General features: G+C 38.3%; 2 protein-coding genes across 3 annotated transcripts; both read right to left on the reverse strand.

Moving 5' to 3' along the window:
- Positions 1–5,554: 5,554 nt before the first annotated feature.
- LOC111910000 (protease Do-like 7) lies at positions 5,555–11,867 on the reverse strand. Of its 2 annotated transcripts, none has more exons than XM_023905803.3 (22): positions 11,305–11,867; positions 10,956–11,026; positions 10,690–10,824; positions 10,500–10,558; positions 10,089–10,125; positions 9,856–9,981; positions 9,670–9,759; positions 9,491–9,556; positions 9,363–9,419; positions 9,214–9,279; positions 9,022–9,129; positions 8,812–8,942; positions 8,286–8,724; positions 8,017–8,199; positions 7,823–7,928; positions 7,574–7,744; positions 7,414–7,493; positions 7,057–7,290; positions 6,752–6,967; positions 6,502–6,659; positions 6,109–6,220; positions 5,555–5,946 (listed from the first exon to the last, which is right to left on the reverse strand). In XM_023905803.3, exons 1-22 carry the CDS (start codon positions 11,576–11,578, stop codon positions 5,746–5,748), a joined length of 3,120 nt encoding a protein of 1,039 aa, XP_023761571.1. In that variant the 5' UTR covers positions 11,579–11,867; the 3' UTR covers positions 5,555–5,745. The 2 variants fall into 2 exon arrangements, with proteins under 2 accessions (XP_023761571.1, XP_023761570.1); XM_023905802.3 differs by having other exon boundaries at positions 7,372–7,493.
- Positions 11,868–13,872: 2,005 nt separating this feature from the next.
- On the reverse strand, positions 13,873–15,543 carry LOC111909973 (uncharacterized). The gene is made up of 3 exons (XM_023905766.1): positions 15,064–15,543; positions 14,526–14,992; positions 13,873–14,461 (listed from the first exon to the last, which is right to left on the reverse strand). The coding sequence occupies exons 1-3, from the start codon at positions 15,541–15,543 to the stop codon at positions 13,873–13,875; spliced, it is 1,536 nt and encodes a 511-aa protein (XP_023761534.1).
- Positions 15,544–19,006: the final 3,463 nt, after the last annotated feature.

The raw sequence follows: 19,006 nt of genomic DNA on the forward strand, positions 1-19,006 counted from the left end.
AGTTGTTATCAAAGTTTTGAAAATAGCATGAATCCCTAGAAAATCTTATATTTTCCAGACTTGAATATTTGTAAGTTTGATCCTTTGAGTGTGTAAATGTTTTCCTAATGAGACTATCAGTTATAAAAATATAATTTTAGATTTCATTCTTGTAAAGTAAATGGGATAATAATGTTTTATCCCAACAGTTTTACTGCCGGCTGAATGAAATAGAAATGCAGACTCCAAGTGGTGATAAGTGTACAATACACCTCGGGGAGTCTGTTTTAACTTATATTCTTAATTTATTAATTAGAGGTCCGAATGTGAACTCGTACGTAACCATGCTGATAGACGATCGAGGGGTTGATGACCCTCCAGGTCACACGTAGTGTGGTGACATTTTGTCATCCCTAGGCCTAGCCGACTCCGACTGTAGCTAGCAGTCGGATGTGGGAGTGTCTGTCCCGTATAGATCTATACACATAATGTCCGCTCTCCCTCCAGGAGACTCTGGTTACACGGTAAAGGTACAGTAGAGTGTCGTATAGAGGAATAGTGTGTCACATTCTGTTTTAGTGTATTCTCTTGTATTATAGTATAATGTACTTTTTGGTATAGTGTATTGAGTGTTCTCTTGTATAGTATATAGTATTCTATTTGCATAGTATTTAACATGTATTAACTCATAACAGTAGTAATTATAGTAAGCGTCATAGTGATAGTGGTAATGAGCAGTAACCTTAACTATACCTATTATAGTTAAATAGAATGTTGGTTGCATGCCTTTGATACATAAAGGTATTGAACTAAGTGAAGACTTTCATATCTAACACAAATATATACAATATATAACCAAGAATTCATCGAAAGTCGGACAGATAACAGTATACCCTAAGTCCACAATCAAACAAGAACAGGAAGTAAGGCGAGCTATCAAACCTAAGTCCTTCAAGTCTTACTTATATAAATATATTGGTGTAGATATAGTTTGGAAACAAACAGGTTTAAAAATAGTTTAATAACAATTTAACATAAAAAAATGCGTTTGATAATTATTTAAAGTAGTTTTGTTGACAAAGCAGTTAAAAGTATAGAAAATCCTTTTTGATTGCAAGTTATAAATCACATGTGATTGATACTATAACTTGTTGGATTCAACTTGTATTCCCCCCCCCCATAAAAGCATTTAAAAAACATTTGAAAGGTTAATTAAGGGGTATGAACTCACCTGCAGTGAGTGGAGTGGATGAAAATGTCGGGTAGGATGCTAGGTGTCAAGTGAGGACTTGAACACACACACAGATCCTATGAAACATGTAGTGACACATAATGGTGTCTAATTAGTCATTTAATCACCAATTAAGTAAGTAAAGACCCTCTAATGCATGAAAACACCTTGTTTCAAGTGCCAGGAGTGTTAAGGGTTGCATCTCAGGAGAGTATGGCCTCACTTTGGAGTTTACTCTTCAAATGGTAGTACCTAGGGGTATTTACGGTTTTTGAACCATATCTCCCATGAGTTTACGGCCGTAAACTCATGGGAGTGGTGTATTTGTGTGCTTTAAGGCTTCATGCTTCACAAAGAAAGGTTCTAGGGTCGATTCAAGGGCTTAGGAAGTGATTAGGGCATGAATTGCCCGCTTTTTGGAGTTTACAGTCCTTGGACCATTTTTGGGGAGTTTACTACCGTAAACCCATGAGTTTACGGCAGTAAACTCATGGCTACTCCATCCACTTCGAGTTTTGGGGTTTATAGATCATTCAAGCAAGTTCCTAGTCCATAAGTCATGCTAGAGAGGGAGTTAGGGCATCAAAACACCCTTCTTGGGGTGTTTACGGTTTTGGGAGATCCCCAAACCGTAAACACTTGTTCTTGGGGTTTAATCCATAAATTTTCAAGCATACTAAGAAGATAACTAGATAGGAGGAGTATACTTACTTATATGAAGCTTGTAAGAGGGTTTTAGGACCCAAAAACACTAGTGTGTTCTTGGTGATTTGAAGATGCTTGAAGATCTAAGTAAAAATCAAAATCCATGGATGAAAATGATGTATAAACACTAGATTTAGTGTTGTATAAATGAATTTAGAGAGGAAACACTTACATTTGGCGGATTTGGAAGGATGAATTTATGATAGTTGAGAGAAAAGCCTTGTGTTCTTGAGTGGAAAGTGTAGAAATGAAGGCAAGGGGAGTAAACTCATGCTATATGCATGAGTCCTGGGAAAGAGGGTGTTTACGGCCCAAACACCCCTTGTTTGGCCGTAAACACCTAGCTAAGGTGTTGGGTTGTTTTAATCGTCACACTACACTAATAACGACCCCACTTTTTTTTTAATCGTTTGACGAAAAATAAAATTAAAGACCAAATGGACTTAAATCCGGCCAAAAATGTATTAAAAATATTTTTGACTAATAAATGAAGTGTTTGGATGCGGGAATTTTACAATTGAAAATTTCGGGTTGTCACATGTACTCAGCACATATGCGCAGCGTACTCGCTTGAGGGTTTGTATGCTAAGCGTACCTGCTTGTACGCATAACGTACTCACCCATTCAACCAAATCTCGATTTTAACCCTTAATCCATTAAGACATTGCTCCAAAACGTAGATCTGACTTCCTTGAGCTGGATTATCACATAAATTTGCTAACTTTACATTCATGCATGGCTAAATGAAGCTCTTAAGCTTAAAAAGGACTTAATAGATGAATTAATACATGCATGAGACCCAATACTCCATAAAGTTGGCACATTTATGCTCAAGGAACTCCTAATAAGCTCAGATCTAAAAAAATAAGTCCTTCAAACGTCTTAACTCAACAACCAACCCAAAAAAGGACCATCAGCATAACAATTCAAGTCATAAAGAGATATAAGCATCTAGAAGCCAAGGTATGAACTTGATGCCTCCAAAGTCTTGCAAAAAGGGTGATAATTCTAGATCTATAAACTCCTCACCAATCAAAGCACCTTCAATCTTCTTTACTTTCTTCACAAAGGGCAAAATAAACACCAAAATCTTCTCAAGTGCTCAAGAACACCACAAAGAAGGCTTAAGGGTCAATTTAGTGTTTTAGGAGGTTTGGGGGATGGTAAAGAGACCATCCAGAGCGACTTAAGGTCTTTAAACAGGATGCAACACCCTAAATTAGGGTTTCTTATTCCTCTACGTACGCTAAGCGTAACCCTCGTACGCCCAGCGTACGAGGCCTCGCAATCCCGATCGCTATCTGCTTAGTACGCTAAGCATACCATGTGGTACGCCCCACATACTAGCTTTTCAGCTAGTGCGCTACGTACTATTCCAAGGACTAAAATGCAACATTTTCAAAATGAAAGGGCAATAAGGAACATACCAAAAATCCAAGTTTTACATGTGTTCTTCCTAAAAACATACACACACACACACACTAAGAGCATTCAGCTAAGCCCAAAGCTCCACAAGAGACATTAGAATATGTCTTCAAAGACGAGGCTGATGGATAAGCGACTACATGTTTCATCCCAACCTTAAGACATTAGAATATGTTTTTTTTGCTACCCTTAATCTTAGCTGGAATATGTTTTGTGATATCTGGTTGGGCATGGTGGTTGTAGGATAAGAGGTGGCTTATTGGTCCCGACGACAACATGACCATGGTTCACCTGAGTTGTAGCCACCGCCTTTGTCTTAGCTGTCTTAGTTGTGGTGGGCTTTAGCTCTACGCTTCTAAAAATGTAGTCGAGTGAAAATAGTGGAGGATTCTTCAAATCCAAATTATTCAAAACCAACAACAATAAGTTTGATTATGAGTATTTTTTGTTTCAGATTCTTGAGATGGGTTCTTTTTGGAAAGAGAGAGAAAGATCCTTTTATATTAAATAATTATATTTTATTTTTTGCTTTTTTTAAATAAAACAAAACTTCATAAATAGTCCCTATGATATTGAAATGACGAAAATGTCCTTTAATTAACGGACAAATACTGACAGAGTGAGCAATAAGGACTAAACAATAAAAGTTTTGAAACTACAAAGACCATCTATAAGGCTTTTAAACTTATTGACTAAACTTTTGATTTCGAGATACCATATGAACCATTTATGAAGTTTTGTCAAAACTAATTTTGTTGTAGGGCGAATTTACCCATGATGTTGTATGAAATCTCTTCGCAATTCCTTAATTGATATAAAAATTAGTTCCATTATATAAATGCAAAACTTATGAAAGATGAGGGGCTAATTAATACTTATTTATATCTTCCATTCTTCCTCGCCCAATCTCTCACAAACAGATGTGATATTCTCACACATCCCTCCCCTATTTTCGCTCCTCCTCCAACTCCGGCCAATGAATCCGTAAAATCCCCCGAGTTTTCCGATCAATTGTCGGTAGAAGACCAATGAAGCGCAAGAAGTGGTCAGAGCTCGAAGAACAAACGCTTCTGACCAAGTACTCCGACCTCGACACCTCCGGCGCCCTAGCGAAGCTAAAAACCAGAGAAAAGAAATTCAAGCCAATCGCCGAACATGTCAACTCCGTCCACCACCTTCGTGACCCGAGCAGCTTCCCGTTCAAGTGGTCATGGCGTGACGTATCAATAAAAGTCCAAAACATGCGTCATCAGTACTTAGGAGTGAAGCAAAAAATTAGGGTTTCGGATAGCGAATACAACTGGAAAGACGGAGAGAATCACTGGGAGAATTTCATGAAGTATAAGGAAGTTTTCGGCGACATCGAGCTCGAATCTAGAGACAACAAGCGGTTTAGCGACGTCGGCGGCGATCTATTTGCTGATTCCGGTTTTGCGTATTCACGTAACGGTGGAGATGAGTTTTTCGGATTAGGTTTTGACGAATTGCAGAACGATGAAGATGACGATAACGATAACGATGACGATGGTGATAGTGAGAAAGAGGAAACCGATGATTCTGGTTCAGTTCACGTGAAGAAGCTTCGGAAAGGAGTAGGTGGGAGGATGTTAGGGTTAGTCGGAGCTCAAATGTTGGAGCTGAGAGATGTTGTGTTGAGGAGAGAAGAGAAGAGGAGGAGGAGAGAGGAAGGTGGTTTAGAGAGAGAAGAAAGGAAGAACATGAACATCAATGGAAAAGAAAAGGATGACGATGATGAAGAAGAAGAAGAAGAAGAAGAGTTGTTAATGGTGATGGGGAGAAGGGAAGTGGAGAGCAGGGTGAAGTTGGAAATGGAATTTGAGGAGGAGAGGAGGCGGCGGATGGCGGTGGAGGAGCGGTGGGAGGAGGAGGAGATGAAATGGAGGGAGAAGATGGTGAGTATGCAAATGGAACATGAGAAACAGATGATGCAATTGCATGCCAATGCTTGTCAGAATCAAATGCAGATTCTTGGAGTTATGGCTAGGGTTTTTTGTCAGTTTTTTGGATCTGGGAATGATGGATTGGGGAATTTGGGTCCACAGGTTTTGCAGAATTTGCAGCATCCAGGTGTTTTGGATGACAATGGAAAGCCAGATTCAAATTCACCTTCAGAATTCTTGTAATGTAATTCATAACCTTTTTCTTATATATATAAAATCTTTTTAAATCTGATATGTACATATCCAAAGAGGCTAAGAAACAAAAACCATGATTCCAAAATGCAAATTAAATTACACTGTTATAATTATTTGACATGAAATGTACATGAAGTAATGTATATAAGTTATATAATATGTATATCTGGAAGTTGAATTAAGGCAACTCCAGAAACAAATATATAAATACGACTTAGGATTTTAGAGTATGGAGTATGTACATGGTTTTCAAAGGCTGTTATTATTTTTATTATTATTATCTCCAGTTGCTAATGACTTAATAGTCTTTCTTTGCCACATTGAAGTTTCTGGATCAAATCTTAGCTCCCATGTAGGCCAGTAGTGTAGATCTTGTTTCAGTGTCAACACTCGTGGCTTCCCATTTAAGTGGATTGTTCTTACACGAACAAATTCTCCATCTTCAATTTCCTATAATAAGATTGCATTCAATACACTACTTTCATTTTGCCAGTTTCTTGGTATAGTAGAATCACTTAATGTGTTAAGCCAAAAAAACCAACTCCTCTCACGTTAAGTGTGATGAATATTTTTTTTTTCTTTGGAATGTAAGGGTAAAATTGTCATTAATACCTTTGTGACATCAACAAAAGCATCCAAGTCAGGAGTTGGTTTCCCATTAACTTCCACTATCCATTGAAGAGCATATAAACCATATCTATGCACAGGACTCCCATGAGACCACCTGCAAATTTTATTTAGTACCCCAATTAAATTCTTTCTTAAAACATAAAACTGATGAAACACATATAGAGTAAATTACATCTTTGGTCCCTGAGTATGGATGATTTTTTCAGTTTTAGTCCTCTCGTAGTGTTGGTTCTTATTTGAGGTTTTTGTAACATTTCTGGTTCCAGTTGCCCAAGTAAAATAAATGACTATATTTTTGGGGACTAAAATTGCAAAAACCAACTATACTCAGGGACTAAAGTTGTAATTTAGTAAAAGATATGAGAAAAATGATACCTGGTGACATATACACCATGGCCTTCTTCAGGAAGAAAGCCAAGGGCACGCACTGCTGGGTGAGGTTCCTGTACAAAGCATCCACACCAATTTATAACACGTTTTGTACCATTTCCATCTCTTATATCTGTTCCCACAACAACTTCAACTTCACATCCCTGAGAGAAAAACCACAAATAAGAATCATCAATTTCAACAGAATTAAAATAATCTTAAAAAATAAGAACCATATATATTTGATTAAATGAACCTGACGAAATATGGTTAACTCAAGTTTCTCTTCCATGTTATCAGAAAGATCCAATACATGACATGCATCTTCAACATCTTGAAAACATGTAACTGGCTTTTTATTAATAGCCAACACCATATCCCCTTGTTCTAATAAATTCTCAGCTTTAGATCCAGCCAAACAGCCTTTCACCCGTAGAACTTGACGTCTCACAGGATCCTTTTTCGCAAGAGCCTGACAACAAATTTATAAAAAAATATATATAAATTTATACAAATATAATTTGACGATAAGAAAAAATTTAAAAAAAAAAAAAAAAATACTTGGATCCAATTATTGTTGAGGCCAAAACTTCTAGCCTTGGAAAGCAAAGTAGGATAAAGCTCAACTTCCAAAATCCTAACTAAAGGCATGGGTCTTGTTACGCCATTTATAAGAAGGGAGGGACCTTTTGCTTTTGCGCCTGATATGATTTTATCAAGGACTTGGGTTATGGAATGTATAGGAATGCCTCTAACAAATTGATGATCTTCAGATGAATTCACCCCGTATTTTATCTGAAATTAGGATTTAAATATTAAAGCATTAGTCGACGTATTAGTGATTCCAATAGGACTAAAGAAAACCAACCAACCAACCTTCCTTTTCTTTTTGTTTTTTGATCGATGATTAGTACAAACCTGAGTTGAAAAGCTTCCCCATATTGCTTTAACCCTTCCTTCCTCATCCGTAAGCACCCCCGAAAAACTGCTACCAAAATCTGCATAAATTTTATAAAACAATAAAAGATCCATCTCTTTAAAATTATGTTATTGAAGTGTTGTATATACTATATAGTACCTGTGTCAAGCTCAATGACTTCCATGTTGGTTGCTCTATAACGTGGAGAATCAGCTGAGCTTATGTTTAAAGCTGCACATGGGTTTGTCACAACAGATTTTCTAGATGTTGTTTGTAAGCTTCTACTTAACCCCACAAGGTATACACTCTCTCCACGACGCAACCCAGGTTCTTTTTTTTATTTTTTTAAATAAAAAAAATAAAATCAGTATCAACTAAAAAGTCAAAAAATAACAAAAATTTGCCTACCAGGAAGAAGTTGAGCAGCTCGTACTAACGAAGCACCAGTAGCTCCAAGGGCAGAAGGGTCATATGCAATAATAGCATAATTATGAACTGGGTGAAGAAACACCACCTGAAAAAGTACTTAATTAGGAGATTTAATTTTAAGAATTAAAAGTTAAAAAGTTAATTTCTCTGTTTCATAATCGTATTTAATTTACCTCTCCTGGGATTTCTATAGGAAAGGCAGCAAAAGAAAGCATGACATCAGATGCTGATATGGCAACAGTATTCTTGTCAACAGCAACCAATCCCATGTCTTGAGAATGATATATAATCACACCAGTTCCAACAAAATGCTGTGAGTGGACCCCATCAAGCATACATGATGATGGTACATAAACCTACCATGTCATGTCACATCATACATCATACATCAACATCAATCGAATCAAATGTAAAAAATTTCAGACTCAATTTTGTAGTTTACCTCAAACATGACAAGAGTGGGTTCTATAACACGTTCAGCAACAGAAGCATTCCCATTACCATTACCATTATCAGATGATGAATCTTCCATATTTGTAACATTATTACCATTAGCCACTTGTTCACCAACATCAACATCAACACCTTTAATAACTTCCAAAGTGGGACCCACAACCAGAGCTTGTTTTCCTACCCAAATACCAGAATTATCATCACGGGTGTAGATCTGAGGTGGAGCATACCACTCATGGCGATCAACTGTAACAAGAACAGACTTCCTCCTATGCCTATCTGTATAGCTTATGTACTCTAAAGGAACCCTAGCTCCTTTACTTAAATTAGAAAGAACATTGATCAAGTCTTGAAGATTTGAAATGTCTTTACTTGCTAACTTCTTGATAATTGCATGTCGTGGGACCCCTGCTCTATACAACATGTAACTGCATAGATATAGATATGACAAAAGTTAAGTTATCATATCATACTAAAGAAATTTTAAACAACTTTAAATTTAAACTTAAACTTACCCAGGTTCTGATACATATACAAGACCACAGTGAAAACGAAAATTCCTAGCCTGTTGATAGGAGAGAGGGTGTATAACAGCACCACTAACTTCAAGAAAATGATTTGGAGTTATGGAGTGTAGATCTTCCACCTGAAGATAACAATTACATAATGGAGAATTTTAGTATCGTTGACTAGTATTTTGACTTTTACAAATTACAAAATCTTACCTTTAACTGAACAGTTAAAGGTGTGCCACCTCTTTCAAACTGTAACTCAACATTTTGGCCAACACTATCATCAAGTAAAGTCTCCATTTTCAGAAACTGAGTAGTCACCTGTATATACATTTGTTATAAATTAGTATTTGTTGGTATCAAATATGGTGAGATTTATTTTTATATTTTATATTTTATACATACCTCACCATTCATGCGAACAAGTACATCACCTGGCTCTAAATGGTTATAAGCTGGGCCACCTGGCACCTACATCATATGTCCACGTAGGCATCACCCATAAAACATACTGCTAAAACTATAGATATAATGGAAGGAGACTTATCACTTACCACAGAATCAACAACAAGCATTCCCGTTTCAGTTAGTGGAGATGCATGGCGAACAAGCTGATAAATAATCCACAAATAAAATTAATTTAAAAAAAAAAAAAGATGAATAAAAGTATAAAACCACATACCTGCTCTGTTTCGGTTTGCAGGCCTAGCCTACGGGTTTCATCAAATCCTTTGTGGACAAAGGTTGTCTAAATAAAAGCAGTGGCATATATGTAAATACGAATCATTTTGAAAAAGGGTAATCAAAATCAAAATCAAGATTCAAGAAGTCTCATTTAATTAAAAGTTAAAAGAAACAAACCTGGAGGGTACCACGAGGTATTGAGACAGCCTCCCACTTATCTTGACCAGAAGCCCTTCCCTTTTGTAAGAAATTTAAAGCCCTCACCACCTGCAACAATATTATTTATATAAGTTGTCATTTTTTTTTTAATTTTTCTTTATAAATATAAATAATAAGAATAAAGTTTGATAATTGTTAACTAACGCGTTCTAGAGGGAAGAAAAATGCTGAAGCACTAGAAGTCTTGCTGCCAGCATTCAGTGCAATTGCCCTTCCTTGCCAATCAATCACTGGGGAACCACTTGAACCACCTTTAGTACCTGAAGCAGCCTGGTGTGTGTGTGTGTGTGTGTGGAAAAATAAAAATACAAAATTAAAAATTAAAAAGATTGGAAGGAAATCATAAAATTTAAGCTTAATAATTACAGGAAGCTCACCTGCATGTAGAAAGTATTGAAATCGTTGTATCCATCCCTGCAGTAAGGAAAGATAGATCTTTTTAGTTAAAACATGAATTTTAAACTAATATTGCATATAATATAATCATAAATTTCTTACCTTTTTGCCCTTGCTTATTTCTATGACTACATCCAGATATCTAGTTGTCTACAGACTACACATTACTACTACATTAAGTCAAGTTTGAAAATTTCTTACCTTTTTGCCCTTACTTATTTTTCAGACTACATCCAGATCTCAAGTTGTCTATACATTACCACATTAAGTCAAGTTTGAAATTTTCTTTACCTTTTTGCCCTTGCTTATTTTTGAGTTTAACATTAGTTAGGTTTGGGGTTGAGTGATATAAATAAAGGTAAAAAAGTATAAAAAATAGTGAAGCAGCATACTTTTTATAATGTGGAGCATCCCTATCCAGACGAGCAAGGGTACCAGCCAAAATAGAGATCTGTAAGTTTCACCCAAAGATATGAACAAGAAAATTGACAAAAAGTATGTATAATGTTCAATTTTATACCCCTGTGTGACCAAAAATCATGTACACAAGTACACAACCATGGCTTCACATAATCATCATACCTTCTCTCCACTGTCATTACCAACAACTCTAATTTCCAGTCCAACACAAGCAGCTTCAGGGGCAAGAGGGATCTCTTCATAGCTCAGGAACTGAATTGCAGCAGGATCATAACGAAAGAATCCAAAATCATGAACCTAAAATTGCAAAAGCATTAATATTGTTATCATTCACAAAACGCCTCTTTGAATTAGTAAATTGAACATTTGAAAACCAAGGTACTGAAGTAAGTCTCTTAAGATAGCTATGATCCATTAAAATGACTCACAGGGTCTCTGTATATGGGATAGACTGGAGTCTCTTCACGATTTACAAATGTAGCTTCTGCTACTACAGGACCTACAAAAGTTATAACCAAATCAGCCATAAATAACACCTTAAAGAAGCTAATCATAATCATAATATATTATATATCCAGAAGCGTTGAAAAGGTAACTTTTTTGTTTCTGTATTAAGATCATGATTACTAATTTCTACTCCCTTGTTGCACAATCAGAGTCTTTTCAGAACTGATCCGATGTTCTCAAGTTTCTCAATTTGAGATCATGTATATCGTTAACATTTTCCCTAAATTTGAAAAGTGGTGGCTAATGATGAAAAGAAGTAACTCAGCTTACCTGGTTTAACCACATGGCGATTAGTTAGTATAATTCCCCGACGCTTGTCGACAACAAACCCGGTAGCATAGCTAGCACCCGCAGATTCGGTGTCAAAAGCTCGGCAAGCAGTCGTACGAAGCACCACCACCGCCGGAACCACGTTATGCAGTGCTTTCCTCCAATCCTCAGCGGTCGCATGGTTCTCTTTGAACGGAGGATCGATTTCCATTGACAGCTCATTCTTCATTTCCGATGACTCCGATTCTAATAACTTCTCCGATGAATCCTCCATCTCCTGAAAACCTAAATTCCAATAGCTTTTTCTTCTTTGTCTTGTTATCTGAAACCGTAGCAACTGGTGACTAGGGTTTAGACGCTAGATGTAAAATGCGATCTCTTCGAGTGAGTTTATGAATTATGAGTATGCGCCCGTATGAGCCGGAGCACTGCGGCTGGTACTGAAACTCCGGCGATGGCAACGGCTACGGGGACTGCAACCGCGAAGTGAGTGCAGTTGTTATTGCGATCAAGAGAGAGGATGTTAAAATTACACTCAACCAAGTCGCTAATTCGTCCATTTCAGTTCGTGCTGCAGCTTTTTCAACCCTTGATATTAAATTACCAAAATACCCTTCGTCTGTCATCATAGTCAACCGTTGGTTGGTGTTATGGTCAACGAATAACAAACTCATTAGATTAGGTATCAAACTTTTCTCTTTTTACTATAACAATAAAAGTTAGGAATTAATTGTTTCATGTAGATATTTTAAATAAAATATTGCTAGAATAGCCTATGAAGATATATTTAAAATCTACAATTCGTATCGGACAATAAAAAAATCATATATATATGTATGTGTTTGTTTGTTATATATGAGATGTGGTTTGTTCCATGCTTATTGTTTAAATTATAAATTAATTCCAATGGGTTAGCATAGCCACATAATGTTCATTATTTTATTATAGTATTTGTGAAGGTTGGTAACATAAGATCTAAGGAATTAGAATCTTGCATTTTATTATGGGGATAATGACTTAAAAGGGTAACATATTATTGTTTTTGTACATATTTAGTTTCTGATTTTTTTTTTGTCCACATTTTACCCTTGAACTTGTTGTTGTGTATAAATTAAGTCATTATTATCGGTTGCTTCCATATTTGCTGGCATGGCTGCCTATGTGGACACTCATTAAAAGAAAACACTCCTATGTGGATCATCTACACTCCTACGTGGATCATCTCTTAGTTCCGTTGATTAAAATACCATACCTACCCTAATTCCAGTCAAAAAACATTCGAACCCATACCCAAAATCGAAGAAGAAGATGTCGACTCCCAGTTCATCTGGTTCCATCGCAAAGAAAGAGGAGCTATGTGATTGTCAACTCCCAGTTCGAATATGCACATCGAAGACTAAAGACAACCCTAACAAAAAGTTCAAAGTTTGCCCTAATTCTGTGGTATGTCGATCTTGATTCCCCTCTGTACTTTTGATTTTGCTTCTAATAAATAAATATTTTGAGGTTCTTACAATTTTTATATTTGATTTCAAAGAAACCAGGTAAGAAGTGTAAGTATTGGGAATGGATTGATGAACCTGTGACTGGGAATCCAAATTTAAAACAAGAACTTGAAGCAGTTAAAGTGGATGTTGCATGTTTGAAAAAATAGTTCAAGAGCTGAAGAATAAAGCACATAGTTATAGGGTTGAAATCAGCTGTAATATTATATGAAAACAGTTTGAATAAAGTTTTGTATGATGTATTGAATTGTGGTATTTTGAATGTAGGGATTGAATGGTTTATATGGAATGTACTGAATAGTTTATATTAAATGTATTGAATGGAGTTTGCATACTGAATGAAGTGTTACCTGGTGAACATTTGATTGTAATTTACATTGAATTTGGCTGCAATTTCAATAGCCAAAAGACAAGGACAATGATAATTTAATTTGTCTGCAACTTCAACAACCAAACGACAAAGGACATTGATAGAAACAAATAGGGAATATGATTCCCAGTAGACAATTGACATATGATTCCCCTTATGACATTCTTAATAAACTAATGCATTAATACCAATAAAGATTGAAAAAGACAAAACACAATTGACATAGGATACCATATCTGATTCCATTACTTAAAGACCATAAAAAGTTGCTAGGATACAAGCAAGGGTAGTATTGTCAATTACATCAAAAGTTGGCCCAATTAACAAAAGAAAGTCACCATACACAATGTACTATTACATACTTCCAAAGCAAAAGAAAACAAGTAACCCTAATCAGTCTAAATCTAAAGTAACTGGGTTGTCCTTAGTCACTCCTTTGCCATCCTTTCGGAAAACATGATTCCTGATTTGTATCTTGTTGATTCTCTCTGAAGGCTTCCTTGCTCTAACACCAAGTCTCTTAGGCACTCTAACACCAAGATTCACAAGCACTTGGTTAACAGGTACTGGAATCACATGATCTTGGTTAATAGGTACTTCATTCACAGGAACTTCATTCACATGATCTTGGTTGATAGGAACTTCATTCACATTCTCCTGATTCATAGGATCTTTATTCACAGGGACATGGTCTTAAGTCAAAGGATCTTGATTGACATGTGTTGGAGCACTTGGAGCTGGAGTGCTTGGACCTGCTTGTGAAGGACAATTTCTTGCATTACTCTTCTTTCTTGCTTTACTTGGACCTGCTTCAGAAGGACCCCTCATTGGACATGTAACTTTGTTGTGTCCAGTTTCATTACAAATTGTACATCTGTGCTGAACACTTGCCCTGCTTATAGTATGCCTTGTGTTCCCACTGAGTTCATTTTCTGCTTGGTGTCTTTTTCTTTTCACACATGGCCTACCATGTAACCTCCTCCTAATAGGAGGTAGTATCTGGTGAAAATCAGGCATGTGGGGCCACAAGGTACTATCATTCAGGGGATGTATGGTGTACTCATAGGCCCTAAGAAATGCAGATTTAGTAAACCACTCTGCAACAAATTCCTCTGGATCAAGATTCAAGGAAGATATGACACATATGGCATGTACACAAGGAATTCCTGTCAATTGCCAACATCTGCATCCACATTCTCTCTTCTCCAAGTCAACACCATACCTTTCATTACATTGCAAAACTTCAAACTGCTTGTATCCACTAACATATGATGCCCAGAATCTGTTAATTCAAAAAGTTAGTTAGCATGTACAAAAAGTAAGTAAAAGTGTTTGTAACAACTAACCTTCTCAACTTCTTTAGTTTACCAAGTTTCCTTCGGATAGTTGGACAAATTGCCAAATCCCAGCCCAATCCTTTCCCTTTCTGCATGTACAATCTCTCCATCACAAATACCCTTATGTCCTCCAACATAGTGATCAATGGCTTCTTTCTAGCTTCTTCAATATCAGCATTGAAGCTCTCAGACACACCATTTTCCATTGCATCACATCCCATTCCAACCTTAATAAAAGCCCTTGACCAACACTTGGGGTCCCTTTTAATGAGATAATCATATGCCCCTACATCAAAACTCTTGATTTCTTCCATTGCAAGTTCAAATTTTGGAATTGTAGTTGCCTTTACAGCCCTCCAATAAGGTTTAATGTAGCACTCACCCTTAAACTTTTTATGGAAGTTAGCAAGGATGTGCCTAGCACACAACCTATGCTCAACTTCTGGACATCTTTCTTTCACAGCCTCCATTATACCCTGCATTGATTTGGAATGTTAGTTTATGTAAAAGGTAATTTTTGTAAAATAAAAGTAGTGTATATATGTACCTTGTGTCCATCTGACATCAATGTGATTCCATTACCATTTCCCCCTTCATCTATGTCTTCCATTAGATTTTCCAATAACCACTTCCAAGTATTCTTGTTCTCAACATTTACTACTGCCCAGGCTATTGGGTAAATGTTATTGTTTCCATCCCTGCCTACTACTGAGAGGAGCTCTCCTTTACAGATGCCCTTCAGAAAACATCCATCTATCCCAATTACCTTCCTACACCCATCTAACCATCCATCAATAACTCCTTTAAAACTCACATAAAACCTTTCAAACACCACAGTAGAATTATTTTGGGGCTGCACATACACTTCTACATGAGATCCTGGGTTGGCCCTTTTAATTTCAGCTCCATAATCCCACAGCTTGGAATAATGATCCTTCAAATCACCCTCAATTTCACACAATGCAAATCTTTTTACATTCCTACATTGTCCAACACTAACATTTATGTTGAATAACTTGGATACCATAGCTTTCATCTTCCTCAGACTCATTTTAGGGGACTCCAACATATCAGTGACAAATTGTTTCCCTATCCACTTGTAAGTAACAACTGACCCAAGTTTGAATGCCCTTGAAAAACTATGGTCTTCTCTAAGGGACTTTATTTGAAATGTTTGTTCATTTTTCATCCAGGAAGCCCATAGTCTAAAAGGGCATTATGGTCTTTTTCCTTTACAACACTTTACAAGCAACCTATCCTTGTCATTCTTCTCATAATACAAGTCATATCCATGTGCAACTGCATAGTTACTGAGAGATGACTTAAGTTCAGCAGGAGAAGAGAATCTCATACCTAGTTCAGGCTTCATCTTCCTCCATTCCTGAGTAGCATCATGCCTAGGGTAGACAGCTGAAAGTTGATTGCCTTTTTCATCTTCATCTTCAACAACTACTTGTAACAGCCCGGATTTCCAGGTATTTTATTGTTTTGAATTTTTTTGAGTTTTGAGAGGGGACTCAGCGAGTTGGAGCTCAGACTCGCCGAGTAGGGTCGCGATTCTGGACGCGGGATTCGTCTGGACTCGGCGAGTCCAGGATATGGACTCGGCGAGTCCACGCTGTTTAATGAAACCCTAATTTCTCGGGTTTGGGACCTATTTAAAGGGCCTTATGGCCGTCATTTGCATCCAACAGTCCATAGAGAGAAACCCTAGAGTGCTTTAGCGATTTGAGAGAGAAAGGAAGCATTTCTTGACATTTGTGTGTTGTTTAGCAAAGAAGAGGGAGGCTCTAGCCAAGAGGAGGCAAAGGAGACTGCTATTTGGTGGATTTGAAGCTTAGCCCTTCAATCTAAAGGTATGATTTCGGCTCATCTCCTGTTTTGTGAAGTATAATTGCTTTTAGGGTTTCTTGTGACCTTGTTGAGTTGATTGTATGGCCAAATAGTCCCATGCTAGTGATGAGACTTCGGATCTGGATCCATAGAGGTCCAGAGAGCCTCATTCATCAAGCTTTATAGAGAACAATGGAGGTTATGACCTTGAGTGGTGAGATTTGTTGATAATTCTCCATATATGGTCATATAGAGGTTGTTTATGCACCAAGTCTGGGGCTTTACGTGGTGAATCAGTCTAGGAGGGCCAGATCTATGAATTGTTGGAGTAGATCTGACCTTAGAAGCAAGTTTGAGTGATTGCATGGCATGGACTCGCCGAGTCCAATGAGCAGACTCGGCGAGTAGCTTGAAGATTGCCTTGGACCGGCCAGTGAGTGGTCCAGACGAGTCAGGGGTTGACTCAGTGAGTCAGGGCGAGTTAGAGAGGGTTGTCAAAAGTGGACTGAGTCGAGCTGGGACTCGCCGAGTTGTTCTTGAGACTCGGCGAGTTGAGTCGGGGTGGCCCTGCGATTTCTGCCAGGTGAAACTCGTCGAGTCAGGGGGGAGTACTCGACGTGTAGAAAGGGAATCCTAGAGAGTTGGTGAGAACGTCTAGACTCGCCGAGTTGCCGTGTGCACTCGCCGAGTCCGGTCAAAGTTGACCATTGACCGTTGACCTGTGTTGACTTCTTTAGGGATAGTCAACCTTAGAGATAAAAAGTGTTAATTAGAGTCTTGTGATGTTATAGGAGGATTAGAGCTCGGAGGATCGAGCACGAGGGATTTCCAGGGATCGTGAGATACCGAGACACGCGAGGTGAGTCTTCTCGCTATACTTTACCTTGAGTATGTAATCAGAGTTATGTGTTAGTGTATGTATGTTATGTGTATGCCATATGTTGTACTGCATTATTTCTATGTGATTTATGCTGTGCATGATTACAGAGTTGGAACCGAAAGGTTCCTAGAGTTAGAACCTGAGGGTTCACAGAGTTGGGTGCACGGACCCATAGAGTTATAGCCTCGAGTGGCTAATATGTGTTTTATGTGGTATTTGGGGAACTCACTAAGCTTCGTGCTTACAGTGTTAGTGTTGTTGTTTCAGGTACTAGCGATGACCGTGGGAAGGCGCCGGCTTGATCTGTACACACGCAGGGGACTTTGATATATTTATGTGATCTTGGGATTTGTATGATACAGATTTGAATTTGAAACTTACTGTTTTATGAAATTAAATGAGAAATGTTTTTTTTATATTGCGAAAAAATTATTTTGAAATTCACGGTGTTACAAGTTGGTATCAGAGCCTTGGTTTGAGGGATTCGAGTACACCTTCGGGCGTATTTGAACTCAAACTGAGGATTGAAATGTATCTTCAAAAAAAAAATATAAAATAATAAAAGATTTTTGAAAAACGCAGAGCAAGAGATGTGTGTACGATCAGTCAGCGCCCGAACGGTGATTTCCCAAAATGCCTTTATATATTATTATGTGATACTGATATTGATATGATGTACCCGCATGCTAGAGTAGGCCAGGTATTGCTATTAGGACTAGAGTGGCCTGATTTGTGATATCTTAGCCTAGGGAGAGGTGAGCTGCTATGAGATGCTTGAGAGTGAGTAGGTAGCAGCGAGGGGCTTATGAGAGACCTATTGGAGAGTGGTCTATGCATGATAGAGTACTTGAGACCTAGCATCCAAAGGGGAGGACTTGGGGTGTATTCTGGTGCGGACAGTAGTATTGGGCCCGTACTACTGGAAGCACCGGAGCGGTGTGCAGCCCAAGTCAGAATCTTTGGAATGCCAAGAATCAAGGAGGAAAAAGTTGACGAGTGTGAGCATACTCGTGTGGATTCTAATTTATCGTATGTTGTATTTCAGAGGTAGATCATGGTGAGGACACGTTTGATGCCCGAGAGCAGTGGTACCAGTGAGGAGGAGATCCGCCGGATCATTCAGGAGGAGGTGGCTGCGGCCATCAAGGCAGAGATACCGGAGATGTTTGGGTCTATAAAGACCACATTGATTGAGACGTTGATGAGCGTTGTGCCGCTCTTTCTGAGGCTGCTGCTGCAGCGGCTACCGCAGCGATTGTTGTTGCGAGGCCGCAGGGTGGGGATGCGTTGCTGTTTCGTGAGTTCAGCAACACAAAACCACCAGAGTTTGATGGTACTCAGGATCCGGTGGCAGCTATGAGGTGGATATCTGATATTGAGGGGTGTTTCTTCACTTGCTCGTCTCCTGAGCATTTGAAGGTCCGGTTCGCGCTGAACCAGCTTCGCTTGGGAGCGAAGGACTGGTGGAAGTTTGTGACGGCGCATTATACGCCTGCTGAGCTATCTGCGGTGACCTGGGAGAGGTTCACCACCATGTTTCGGGATGAGTACGTTCCCCAGGTGGAGAGGGAGCGTTTAGCACAGGAGTTTCTGACCCTCAAGCAGGGTACTGAGTCTGTTACAGCGATCACGAGGATGTTCCATGAGAGGGCGATGTTCTGCCCTGAGCACGTGTCCACTGAGCAGGCACGTATAAGCCGCTACTTGAGCATCTTGAGGCGGGATATTCGGGAGTTCGCAGCAAACTCCTCGTACCGGACATTTGCCGAGCTTCAGG

This window comes from Lactuca sativa, chromosome 4, assembly GCF_002870075.4.
Source record: "Lactuca sativa cultivar Salinas chromosome 4, Lsat_Salinas_v11, whole genome shotgun sequence".
NCBI classification, from domain to species: Eukaryota; Viridiplantae; Streptophyta; class Magnoliopsida; order Asterales; family Asteraceae; genus Lactuca; species Lactuca sativa.

Bases quoted from the DNA above. Each gene is read 5' to 3' on its own strand.
- LOC111910000 (XM_023905802.3), bottom strand. From the start codon at position 11,578: ATGGAGGATTCATCGGAGAAGTTATTAGAATCGGAGTCATCGGAAATG. The intron at 10,126-10,499 runs GTATGCTGCTTC...TCCTTACTGCAG, and splicing joins GATGCTCCACATTATAAAAA to GGATGGATACAACGATTTCA. The intron at 8,943-9,021 runs GTAAGATTTTGT...TGTTATCTTCAG, and splicing joins CTTTAACTGTTCAGTTAAAG to GTGGAAGATCTACACTCCAT.
- LOC111909973 (XM_023905766.1), bottom strand. From the start codon at position 15,543: ATGGTATCCAAGTTATTCAACATAAATGTTAGTGTTGGACAATGTAGG. The intron at 14,993-15,063 runs GTACATATATAC...AAATCAATGCAG, and splicing joins TGATGTCAGATGGACACAAG to GGTATAATGGAGGCTGTGAA. The intron at 14,462-14,525 runs GTTAGTTGTTAC...TTGAATTAACAG, and splicing joins AAACTAAAGAAGTTGAGAAG to ATTCTGGGCATCATATGTTA.